Here is an 11,864-nt window from a genome sequence, read left to right on the forward strand (position 1 = left end):
CTTTCATATAAAGGCATATTTCCCTTTCATATAAAGGCATATTTCCCTTCATATAAAGGCATATTTCCCTTTCAGATAAGGCATATTTCCCTTTCATATAAAGGCATATTTCCCTTTCATATAAAGGCATATTTCCCTTTCATATAAAGGCATATTTCCCTTTCATATAAAGGCATATTTCCCTTTCATATAAAGGCATATTTCCCTTTCATATAAAGGCATATTTCCCTTTCATATAAAGGCATAATGTTGCTTTGAGATTTGGAAGATTTCAGAAGAATAATGGGATGTCTGACGGAAACCCAATAGCTAATTAAGGACCAGCTTTTAGTAAGTCAGTCAATGCTGGGTTATTAATGCAATGGAAATTCCTCGCCTCTATTTACCAGCCTAAGCAGGCAGCACACAGCCTGTGGTTTTGGTTGTATTTATAACAAGAAATATCTTTAAAAAAGATATACGGCGTTGATTGTGGTCGATGTTTATGAACGATCAAAAGTTATCTCTATGAGGTAAAAAGTAGCGGATGCCTTTTTTCTGCGCAGTTCTTAGCTCCATCACAAGCAAATCAATTACGGGGTGTTGCACCAGATTTCGTGGCTTATTTTGCTTTATGTGATATTATAACTCAGATATCTATATTAACAGAATAGAAAAACACAAGAAACATGAAAATACACGAGTGCATATAGGTCAGCCGGCAATACTCGAATCTTATTTAATTGCATAATTATAGTATAGTGAATTATTGTGCTCATGCTTAATAAACTGGTCTAAATGGATATATATTTCTAATTAATTTTATCAAAATTGGTCCTTATCATGCAAATGTTGAAAACATATTAAAAATCGATGATTGACATACCACAATAATATCGCCGAATATCTTTATTTAGTATCTTTCTGATCAAAACAGACTTCAAGTGCACAAAGTTTACGAGACGGCGTTTATATAAAAATTTCTGCAACTGACCGCAAACTGACCTTGATACCTTGCGGATTGGAATGCAATGCATTAAAGTTAGGTAACAATTCTGCTGCTGAAACGACGACTTGTTTACGCCAACTGTACACGACCAAGGCAACAGCTGTGCCTAAAATATTGATATATCGACAAAGCGACTAAACGAACTATTTACTCCATCAGACAAACATAGCATAGATTCCAATTTTTTCCTTCAATGAAAAGATCGCAACCCCTTCTGCGAACTCCGGTGATGAACTGTATATAAACTCTGACTTTCACACACTGGCCGCGAATTGACCCGAAACCTCGCGGATTGAAATGCAATGCAAGTATGTACTAAATATGAGAATATAGCTTTTAGTATAAACGCTTTTGCGCTGGTAATTCTCTGAAAATAAAAGGTGAACGCACAAACTGTATTTATGTCTAAAATTGATTGTAAAACTGATCTATCTATTGAGCCTTTTAATTAGAGATAAAATTGTTTCATGCAGTAAAACAGTGTTACAAAGACGCGGATATGTTTCCAATGTTCTGGTGTTATACTCAAATCAGCCAATGGAATAAATGAAGTGTATTCATTCGTACCTAGCCGCGGGAAATGTTATTTTAATATTATTGGACACTAACAAAGGTCAAGTCAGGGTGAAAAGCTGGCTTAATACAGCTTACGCCGAAAAACGCATCTATAGTAAATTACCATCGCGTGCAACGGGAAAAGCCATCGACCCTTGATGAATATTAAGTTTGTTTACGGGGTAAAATGAGAGAATCAGGAGACGCCAAATTCCAGAGTAGACCCCGTTTTAGTACCCCGTTTGAAGCAGCTATTTTCAAAGTCTCATGCGAAAGACTTGACAGTTGGTCAGGGGTGAGCGGGGATTGAACCTCTGACCCTCGAGTTCTGGCATGTTACCACTGGACGGTTAATAGAAGCTAAAAAAGTGTTGGCTTTTTAATGCTATGTTGCTTTTGCGAGTATGCGCCTGTAGAGGGTGCCACAATGATGGCATGCAAGAGCGAGAAAGTTACTCGGCAATGCGGCGGTGTATGACTCATTTTAACCCATTAATGCCTAGCGTCTAGAAAAAAGGCATTGGCAAACAGCGTAGACCCAGATGAGACGCCGCATCATGCGGCGTCTCATCAGGGTCTGCGCTGTTTGCTTAAAGGAATTTCTGTAAGAAATATTCTAAATATAGCAATAAATATACTAGACATCCCTAATTTCGGAAATAAATTGATCCAATTTAGAAGGATGGGAGAGTTCACAAGGCATAAATGGGTTAAATACCAACCATTTATCATAGAGAGTAAAATTACTTACAATTGTGTAGATCTTATTAAAGCTATTTTTCTCTTTATCAAGTTGTATATAGCTTTTTATGTCATACAAGGAGAATTTTGCAAAATATGACAAATGTGAACGTTGGCTTTATATTGAAGAAATAGGATTTTTTGTTGACAAACTTGTGAGTATGCTGTTTAAGTAACAGCTGTAAAATGCCGCTTTATATGCACAGCTCATTCGGATTACCTTTGTTTCATACAGAGGCTGTACATAAACAGTTTTTGTCCATTTATTTTGAGACAAGAAATATATGTACTATTGACACTATTTCAGAAAAAAGCATGTCGAAACACGCGAAAAAAAGATGTTTTAAACTTCAACACTATAGAAATAAAGGATTTTAATGAGCTTTCAGGAAATAAATGATATATTTTCGCGGTCTCAATTCATTTGGTTTATATCGTGACAGTGTTGGTGAACATATATCAGTTCGAACCCGAATCCATGCGTAAGGAATATTTATCGTTTCGAACTGTAGATTTCCGAAGGTGTGCATACATCGCCTATTATCTATATGGTATACACGTAGATAACTGCGATAAACTACGTGCGCGCATTGAATTAGTTGTAATTTAATAGTGAACACTTAAGACATGACCATCGGAAGTGAAAACTTATAAGTCATTTTAATCGTGAATAAATCTTAACTTCTAAAGAATGTGATTATATAGTATTATTGATTTTTAGTTTAACAACTCTCCATTATTATAATAATGAATATACGCGCTGGCTTGGGCGATTTCATATAACCAGAATATATAACCCTATAATATAATTATAAGGTTTCGGTACTTTGAAAGAGCAAATGATATTGAAATATCAGATTTGCAGATTTAACACGATACAATTATATAATGTATTTATTGTGATGCGTCGATATGTACAAAAAGGCAATAGCAGAATGGTACTCCAACTCTTTTTCGAGCTCGTTTTATCCTTCACTAACCAATCCTATATATTCATCAAGAAGCGTTCGTAATGGAAATTAGCACGGAATCTTATTTCTCCATGACGATATCGGGAGACGGCTACACTGCTAATTCAGTCTCGTGACCACGTTTGGAACGCGCTACGATCTGGACTCAGTGGTTTTACTTCAAATTTCAAAGTCAATTCAGTTAACACAGTGGATAAGACGTTTAGTGTGTGCAGAGTTAAGCGGATTTATGTTCCTGTTTGCAAACACATACCGGTTTTGTGTCATCTTTATTCAGTGAATACGATTTGCGGTTTTGAAATGCGTAAAAACGATAATGAGTTCAAGTATTACTTCCGTAAATGATAGCAATTGAGACTTCTGTACTACAATATAGTAATTCTAATAATAGATTGTTTGGATTGACAGTCTGGTGAACGTGGATATAATATTTTAATATGTGAGCCTCGCTCTGTGAAAATGGGGTTTAATGCATATGCGAAAAGTGTCGTCCCAGATTAGCCTTGTGCAGTCCGCAGAGGGACGACACTTTCAGCCACAACTGGATTTTGGTCAAAAAGGGTCTTCCTTTAAACGAAAAATACAATAACACCGGAAAGTGTCGTCCCTGATTAGCCTGTGCGGATCGCACAGGCGAATCTGGGACGACACTTAACGCATATGCATTAAACCCCATTTTCACAGAGCGAGACTCATATTGATTCCAAACAGCTGCACACGCACAGCTTGTCGCATTATTATGATGATCGTTAATTGTAGACTTAAATTAGTAGGATTATGTGAAAGCCGTATTAGCTTACACATTATAATTAAAGTTAGCGCCTTGTTTGGCGCCTTAAAACCTCGATAAACCCACATCAAGATATGCTTGAACATTAACCTTTTATGCTGTATAACCATATTGAACTATTCGGAGATTAATCTATTTATTGGACGAAATCATGCATTATAATATAAAAGTATTACTTTCGTGATATGGTTCTTTATTGAATTTAATATCTAGAAGATCACGAAGCTTAATATATGTTTTCCGTGAGATCTGGAATCCGTATCAAACCGTGCTAACGAGAGGGATGTGTTTTTCGTAGAAGAAAACGCGACTTATAGAATGCTGTGAGGTTACTTAGCGGATATCGCACTGTGCTAATTGCGGACACAACGCTATGAGTGAACAAGTACTGGCAAGGGTTAATTATTGAAACTTACGCGATGTGGATTCATTAAAAGTTAAATGTTGTATTTATTAGATTCATAACGTTACATCCATAATATAAGTGCTATTTGTATTGAGTATTTATATGTGTACATCGTATACGGGAGAGGCAGTGTGGCTCTAGGGGCGTACATACTGGGACATACCAGTATACGGGAGAGGCAGTGTACATACTGGGACATACCAGTATACGGGAGAGGCAGTGTACATACTGGGACATACCAGTATACGGGAGAGGCAGTGTACATACTGGGACATACCAGTATACGGGAGAGGCAGTGTACATACTGGGACATACCAGTATACGGGAGAGGCAGTGTACATACTGGGACATACCAGTATACGGGAGAGGCAGTGTACATACTGGGACATACCAGTATACGGGAGAGGCAGTGTACATACTGGGACATACCAGTATACGGAAGAGGCAGCGTACATACTGGGACATACCAGTATACGGGAGAGGCAGTGTACATACTGGGACATACCAGTATACGGGAGAGGCAGTGTACATACTGGGACATACCAGTATACGGGAGAGGCAGCGTACATACTGGGACATACCAGTATACGGGAGAGGCAGTGTACATACTGGGACATACCAGTATACGGGAGAGGCAGTGTGGCTCTAGGGGCGTACATACTGGGACATACCAGTATACGGGAGAGGCAGTGTACATACTGGGACATACCAGTATACGGGAGAGGCAGTGTACATACTGGGACATACCAGTATACGGGAGAGGCAGTGTACATACTGGGACATACCAGTATACGGGAGAGGCAGTGTACATACTGGGACATACCAGTATACGGAGAGGCAGCGTACATACTGGGACATACCAGTATACGGGAGAGGCAGTGTACATACTGGGACATACCAGTATACGGGAGAGGCAGTGTACATACTGGGACATACCAGTATACGGGAGAGGCAGTGTACATACTGGGACATACCAGTATACGGGAGAGGCAGTGTACATACTGGGGACATACCAGTATACGGGGAGAGGGCAGTGTGGCTCTAGGGGCGTACATACTGGGACATACCAGTATACGGGAGAGGCAGTGTACATACTGGGACATACCAGTATACGGGAGAGGCAGTGTACATACTGGGACATACCAGTATACGGGAGAGGCAGTGTACATACTGGGACATACCAGTATACGGGAGAGGCAGTGTACATACTGGGACATACCAGTATACGGGAGAGGCAGTGTACATACTGGGACATACCAGTATACGGGAGAGGCAGTGTACATACTGGGACATACCAGTATACGGGAGAGGCAGTGTACATACTGGGACATACCAGTACGGGAGAGGCATAGGTACATATGGGACATACCAGTATACGGGAGAGGCAGTGTACATACTGGGACATACCAGTATACGGGAGAGGCAGTGTACATACTGGGACATACCAGTATACGGGAGAGGCAGTGTACATACTGGGACATACCAGTATACGGGAGAGGCAGTGTACATACTGGGACATACCAGTATACGGGAGAGGCAGCGTACATACTGGGACATACCAGTATACGGGAGAGGCAGTGTACATACTGGGACATACCAGTATACGGGAGAGGCAGTGTACATACTGGGACATACCAGTATACGGGAGAGGCAGTGTGGCTCTAGGGACATAACTGAAGTTATGCAGGAAACGCGAACGTAAAACGGCGACAAGTGTGTGTGTGTGTGTGTGTGTGTGTGTGTGTGTGTGTGTGTGTGTGTGTGTGTGTGTGTGTGTGTGTGTGTGTGTGTGTGTGTGTGTGTGTGTGTGTGTGTGTGTGTGTGTGTGTGTGTGTGTGTGTGTGTGTGTGTGTTGTCATATAAAAGCTAAACCATTTGCTTCGCTATGCTAGTGTTGTTCGACAGGAAAATCAACAGCACTCTACATCGCGTGACCATGACCTGTGACCCAGATGAACTCGCTCGAGCAATGTATATGATGTCTACCAATGCCACTGTGCACATTGGCATAACTCTATCAGCGATTGTAGTTTTTATCGCCACGAGCCACGTATGCCGCCAAATCCGAAAAGACTTAGCCCAATTGACGGTAATCGTTATCGGTGCCGGTCCGATCGGCCTGACGGCTGCCTTGCTTGCGTTAAGATGTAAACGTGTCACGAAGCTGATCATATACGAGGAGGAATCACGTGCCAGGTTGGAGAAGAGGTCATATCAGATCGCAATACAGCCACAGCACGTGTCGTTTTTAAGGGGCTGCGGGGTGGACTTTGATAACTTGGAAGGCCTCTGGGAGGATGGCTGCTTTTACACCCGTGTCGGGATTTATCTAGGCTACATTATCAATATCCTGCAACTGTACAAGAAGCCGGTGGACTTTAATTTTTCCACAAAGGTAACGTTGTATACAATTACAAATCACTATAAGCTGAACATTATATGTACCGCGGTCTTGGAATATTGGGCTTAATGGATGTGCGTTTAATGTCATCGCAGATAAGCCTGTGCTGTCCGCAAATGCTAATATAGGGCGACATTTTTCTTCTAGACTGGATTTTCGTTTGAAAGTTTCGTCCATGATCAGCCGGTGCGGACTTATCAGGGTTAACACTTCATCCACATGCATTGCGTTAAGTCAGGGTCGACACTTCACCCACATGCATTGCGTTAAGTCCAGTATTCCCAATACGTGCATCATATTATGGTCACATTTTCAATGTACGTCACATACATTTAATCTTAGCTGTATGTTTTAAGTGCAAAAATAAATCCTGTTTTTGCCACGTACGTGTCGCTTTGTACATGTGTACATTTACCGCGATGAACGGACATGTTCCAACTTCGGTGAATTGAAAATTTTGCATCGTTATATTTATTTTAGAATATTAAATGAGGAAAATCGACAGATCGCGTGCTGGAACATTGCATCGACACACGGACTGTGTGGCGACAAAATAACATTTTCGTGCGTGTTTATATCGAACTGACAGCAGTTATGTTCCCCTAATGTCCCATCCTCACAGTCTGGTACACAACAAATGTCGCATCTCCGCTTCCAGAAAATAAGCAGACGAAGTAAATTACTATTGCAAATAGATTCTTTAACAATGCCCCCTCCCCCCATCGGCTGTGAAATTAAAATGTCTCGAATAAGTTTACTAGCAGTTAAATATCAATACGCATGAAAATCCATTGCCAGTAATTCATCAGCAACCACCATCATAATCAGCCCAGCCATATATAAGTAGCAGAAGTACGTATTTGTGTAACGTCAGAAGTACCAGTCTGTAACAGAATAATGTTTTTTTTCTATTCGCAAAGAAGAAACGTTGATGCTCTGACAAACACTCTTTTTTTAATCTATACATCAACATGTATTATATCGTGTAACATAATAATTGAGGAATTTAATAAGCAATCGTACTGATTTCGTAAATAATTAAATGCTTTAATATTGTGAAACATTAAACATTAGCTTATAACACGCAAATTCACAGAATTTGGGCGACATATTTGTTGATACAGATTCTTGTTTTCAGTTTTCGCGGGACCTGAGCGCCTGTGTGGACTCTATTAGCGGCAGAAAACTGGCGATATGTTGCGACGGCAGGAACGGACTGGCAAGTCGCGTTCTAGGCCTTAGTGACGAGAGCATTCATCATTCAACTGGTACGGAAATACTCTTATTCGCCTCGCTCTGAGAAAACTGGACTGAATGCTTGTGAATTATTTGTCGTACAAGATTGGCCTTTGCAGTGCACACAGGCTAAGTTCGTGACGACATGCATTTAGCCGAGTTTTTCGAGAACCAGGCTCGAATAACCCGACAAATTGCGAGACTGCTTTTGTATTGATTACTTAATTTCATTCGCATTGAATTTAATTTGAAATACATTTTGAAGGGACATTTTCACGTTTTGGTAATTGACAAAATTAAAATTAAAAAAAATGTTTCGGAATCGAAAATTTTCGTTGTAGTTATGATATTTGTGAGGAAACAGTAATAATGGACATTAACCATGCTATAAAATATCTATTATATGCATCTTTTGACGATTTAAATCCTGAAAATTAGTAAGCGTTTCAATGCGAAAATATTGAATACTTTGGAGTCCGAGAGATCTGTTGTTGTAAGCGTATGTTGTGACAATACGAGGATTGCTTATAGTATTAGTATAAAATACATCAATGATTGTATGAGCACGGATGGCCGAGTGGATAGGCGTAAGACTTTTTTCCACGGGTCATTGGTTCGAGCCCAGATGAGTGTTACTAGGACTTTCTTTCTTTATTTTACTTTTTTTTATTTTTTCTGGAGCTTTTTAGATCCAATGTTTACATTTATCAATATAAAGCATTTAATTTCAAACTTCAATATTTGCCAAAACCTGTGAAACTATAAAAAGTAGTGACATTAAGTTGCTTTCATTTCTGAACAATGTCGTGTATCCAGCTATTTTGTAATAGTTAAACATGCATCGGTTGTGTTCTGAATATGAAAGTGAACTTCGCGAAGAAATTGTGCAGGGTTTCTCGCATTAATTCCACGTGTCTCTTTTTCCTTACTCAGGTGTTTATGGTGCGCTGGCTGCGATAGAGAAAAATAATGAAACCTACGTGCCGAAGTCTGAAATACGCGTACACAACGTCGGCTTTGATCTCTCCGCCTATAATTCAGCCGCTTATGAGGACGAGGGGAAATCGAAATTCAACCTCAAGATATTTGGAAATTCCACCTGCAGGTTCCTCGCTCTGGCGATTAATAAAACAGATTCAAATGTTGTTAAAACGCTCAGGACAGTTTTAGATAAGTCTGTAAGTAACTGTTTTCATCCATCATCTTGACCAACATTACTATTAAGTTTGGTGAGAAACACATATTTTTGCAACATATATCAAATAAAAAAGTGTTTAAGCAGTGCGTTTGCTTTCGGCTCACCTCAGTACAAAATACTCATGGTAAGCTTTTGTGATCACCTTTCGCAATACATGTACGTTCGTCGTTAACATGTAGCTTGCGAACAATCTAGAGCCCACATTGATCAATCTTTATGAAACATAGTCAGAACATTCGTCTGAATGCTTTCTTGGCCGCGTTCGAAACTGTGTCACGAGGGGTCAAAATTCAGATCAGGTCAACTTAAAGAATAACGCTTGCGCTCTGGAATTACTTTGTTTTAAACATGGACGCCAGAAGGCGTGACAGTGTTTTCTTTTAAGACTTAAGTGAAACCATGTGAACACTCTTAAACTAACTTTTTTGCCAAATACTCATGAAACTTTCTAAGACAAATGGTGTTATGGTATCAGAGCCGAGTTCGAAACAGGGTCCTGTACGTCGAAAAAAACATGGCCGCCAGAGAGCGAAGCTGATTTCCTCATAAGATCATCGTTAAAACTTGTGAAAATTTTTGAAGCTTCACTTTTAACAATCCCTTTGAAACGTTTTCAGAACATTAATGATATCGTAACAAGGTTTGAAAATGATTCAAGTCTGTTAAAAATGTGACTGCCTTTTGCCGGGTCAGTTTTTCTTATATGGCTTTAGTAAAACCTAATTACCACCTAAGAAATCACTTTTTTTGCCCAATCATTTGTTGTGGGCTAGTGTTTTTGCATTAAGCATTTTTGATGAAAATCTTACCAACCAAAATGCAACACGCCACAATGAAATCGCCAATAGTGTACCGGTAAATGTTTGGCAATTATACGAGCCTCGTTCTGGGAAAAAATGGACTTAATGCACGTGTGTCATCCCAGATTAGCCTTATAGTCCGCATAGGCTAATCAGGGACGACACTTTCCGCATAAACTGGATTTTCGTTTAGAAGATCTTCTTGCAAGCGATACCTCACATTAAAACGGAAAGCGTCGTATGTTATTAGCCTGCATGTACTGCACAGGCTGATCTGGGACGTCACTTTACGCCTATTTTTTTCTTAAAGAACGAGGCTCATTATATATATATATATATATATATATATATATATATATATATATATATATATATATATATATATATATATATATATATATATATTACCCAACAGATGATGAGGAACATTTTTCTGAAGTGTTTCAACACGTACAAGCGCGCAGACGAGGCATCTATTAGCGACTCGTTCTGCCTGCACCACATGCGGTTCAGTCCTCGTCTCTACGAGATCAAGCTCTCTCAACGTGCCGAGATCGCTGCGTACATCGCCGACTGCGATCTCTTTGTCATCACCGAGGGAGAAGCTTCAAGGTCATACAATTTCAACACAGGCAAGTAACTGAACTTCCGACTGTATAAAGCTGTGAAATCATTACATTTATAGTTTGTTATATGACCACATGACTTCATCAACTTAAGTGTATGAGCTTACATACTGTATACATCGATGGTAAAGGGACTTGTTCACAGATTATTGAAAAAAACTATTTTGCATTTTTTCCCCAACAAATTCAACAAATAAAATAAAACTTAAGATCCGTGAGCGAAATAACGTTAAGTACGCAGCCTCACGCTGATGATTCAGTTTCGTTTATAAATAACCGTTTGAAATTGATGAAATTATAAAGGTTAACAAAGACGAAACGATCAAATAATTTTGAAAGTTTTTGTTGTCTCTTTTTATTGTTTTGGTTCAACACGTGGGTCAGTTATTTCATTTATTAAACGCGTAAAACATTTAACAGACTGTTGAGCAGCTTAATGCATTTACTGGCGCACATAAAAATGCCTCAATCTAAACAAGTCACTATAACATACAGATCGAAGCCATACGAATTAAATATATCTTATTTTAGGACTCGATATCAACGCTGGCTTCAAAGGACTGGTATCTCTGCGCTCATTTGTGGACCAAATAACACTCGCCGACACGGAGTACAATATCACGAAAACACTCGTGTGGAAAATGGACCATTCCGAAAAAATCTGTAAAGACTTAATTAAACACGGTCTCAAAGAATACATGTAATTATGAATATGCATCACGGTCATTGTATTTTATTATTATCGTTGATATTATATTAAATTGCTATTTTTCTACAAAGTTGGTACGTAAGTCTTAAAATCAGCACACAATAATTTCACGACTAATTTAAGTAAGGAACATACCACCAAGGTGAACCAAAACGCACAGCATAACAAAGAACCAAACAGAGCAATTTGCTGTATTTAAATGAGGATGCACGCTGGTTATGAAATTCCTTCAACTTCCCGCACATTGGGGCTACATAGCAGTTCAATAAAGATAATCATTAAACAAGTATGCACACGGGAAACAAAAAAGAAAGGCAATATCAGCGAACATCGCCATGTTTTACTGCATTTTCAACGTATAAGAAGAATTCTTTTTGTTAAACGAGAAGGCAGACATAGTGCAAAATCCACGTGGAACATGTTTGAATTAATTTTGATGCCAG

At 39.1% G+C, this 11,864-nt stretch overlaps 1 protein-coding gene across 6 annotated transcripts; it reads left to right on the forward strand.

The window, feature by feature from the left end:
* Positions 1-2,539: 2,539 nt before the first annotated feature.
* LOC127845629 (uncharacterized) lies at positions 2,540-11,494 on the forward strand. 6 transcript variants are annotated; one of them, XM_052376641.1, is made up of 7 exons: positions 2,792-3,694; positions 4,015-4,430; positions 6,344-6,846; positions 7,991-8,120; positions 9,022-9,266; positions 10,502-10,718; positions 11,244-11,494. In XM_052376641.1, coding segments are annotated over exons 2-7 (1,269 nt in total). In that variant the 5' UTR covers positions 2,792-3,694; positions 4,015-4,429; the 3' UTR covers positions 11,417-11,494. The 6 variants fall into 6 exon arrangements, with proteins under 6 accessions (XP_052232599.1, XP_052232601.1, XP_052232602.1 ...); XM_052376642.1 differs by having other exon boundaries at positions 2,792-3,581; XM_052376643.1 differs by having other exon boundaries at positions 2,792-3,510.
* Positions 11,495-11,864: the final 370 nt, after the last annotated feature.

Source organism: Dreissena polymorpha, chromosome 9 (genome assembly GCF_020536995.1).
Source record: "Dreissena polymorpha isolate Duluth1 chromosome 9, UMN_Dpol_1.0, whole genome shotgun sequence".
Classification (NCBI taxonomy): Eukaryota; Metazoa; Mollusca; class Bivalvia; order Myida; family Dreissenidae; genus Dreissena; species Dreissena polymorpha.

Excerpts from the sequence above, each read along its gene's own strand:
- LOC127845629 (XM_052376639.1), top strand. The coding sequence starts at position 2,681 with ATGATATATTTTCGCGGTCTCAATTCATTTGGTTTATATCGTGACAGT. Across the intron at positions 2,767-6,356 it reads GTTCGAACCCGAATCCATGC|GAAAATCAACAGCACTCTAC; the intron begins GTAAGGAATATT and ends GTTGTTCGACAG. Across the intron at positions 6,847-7,990 it reads ACTTTAATTTTTCCACAAAG|TTTTCGCGGGACCTGAGCGC; the intron begins GTAACGTTGTAT and ends TCTTGTTTTCAG.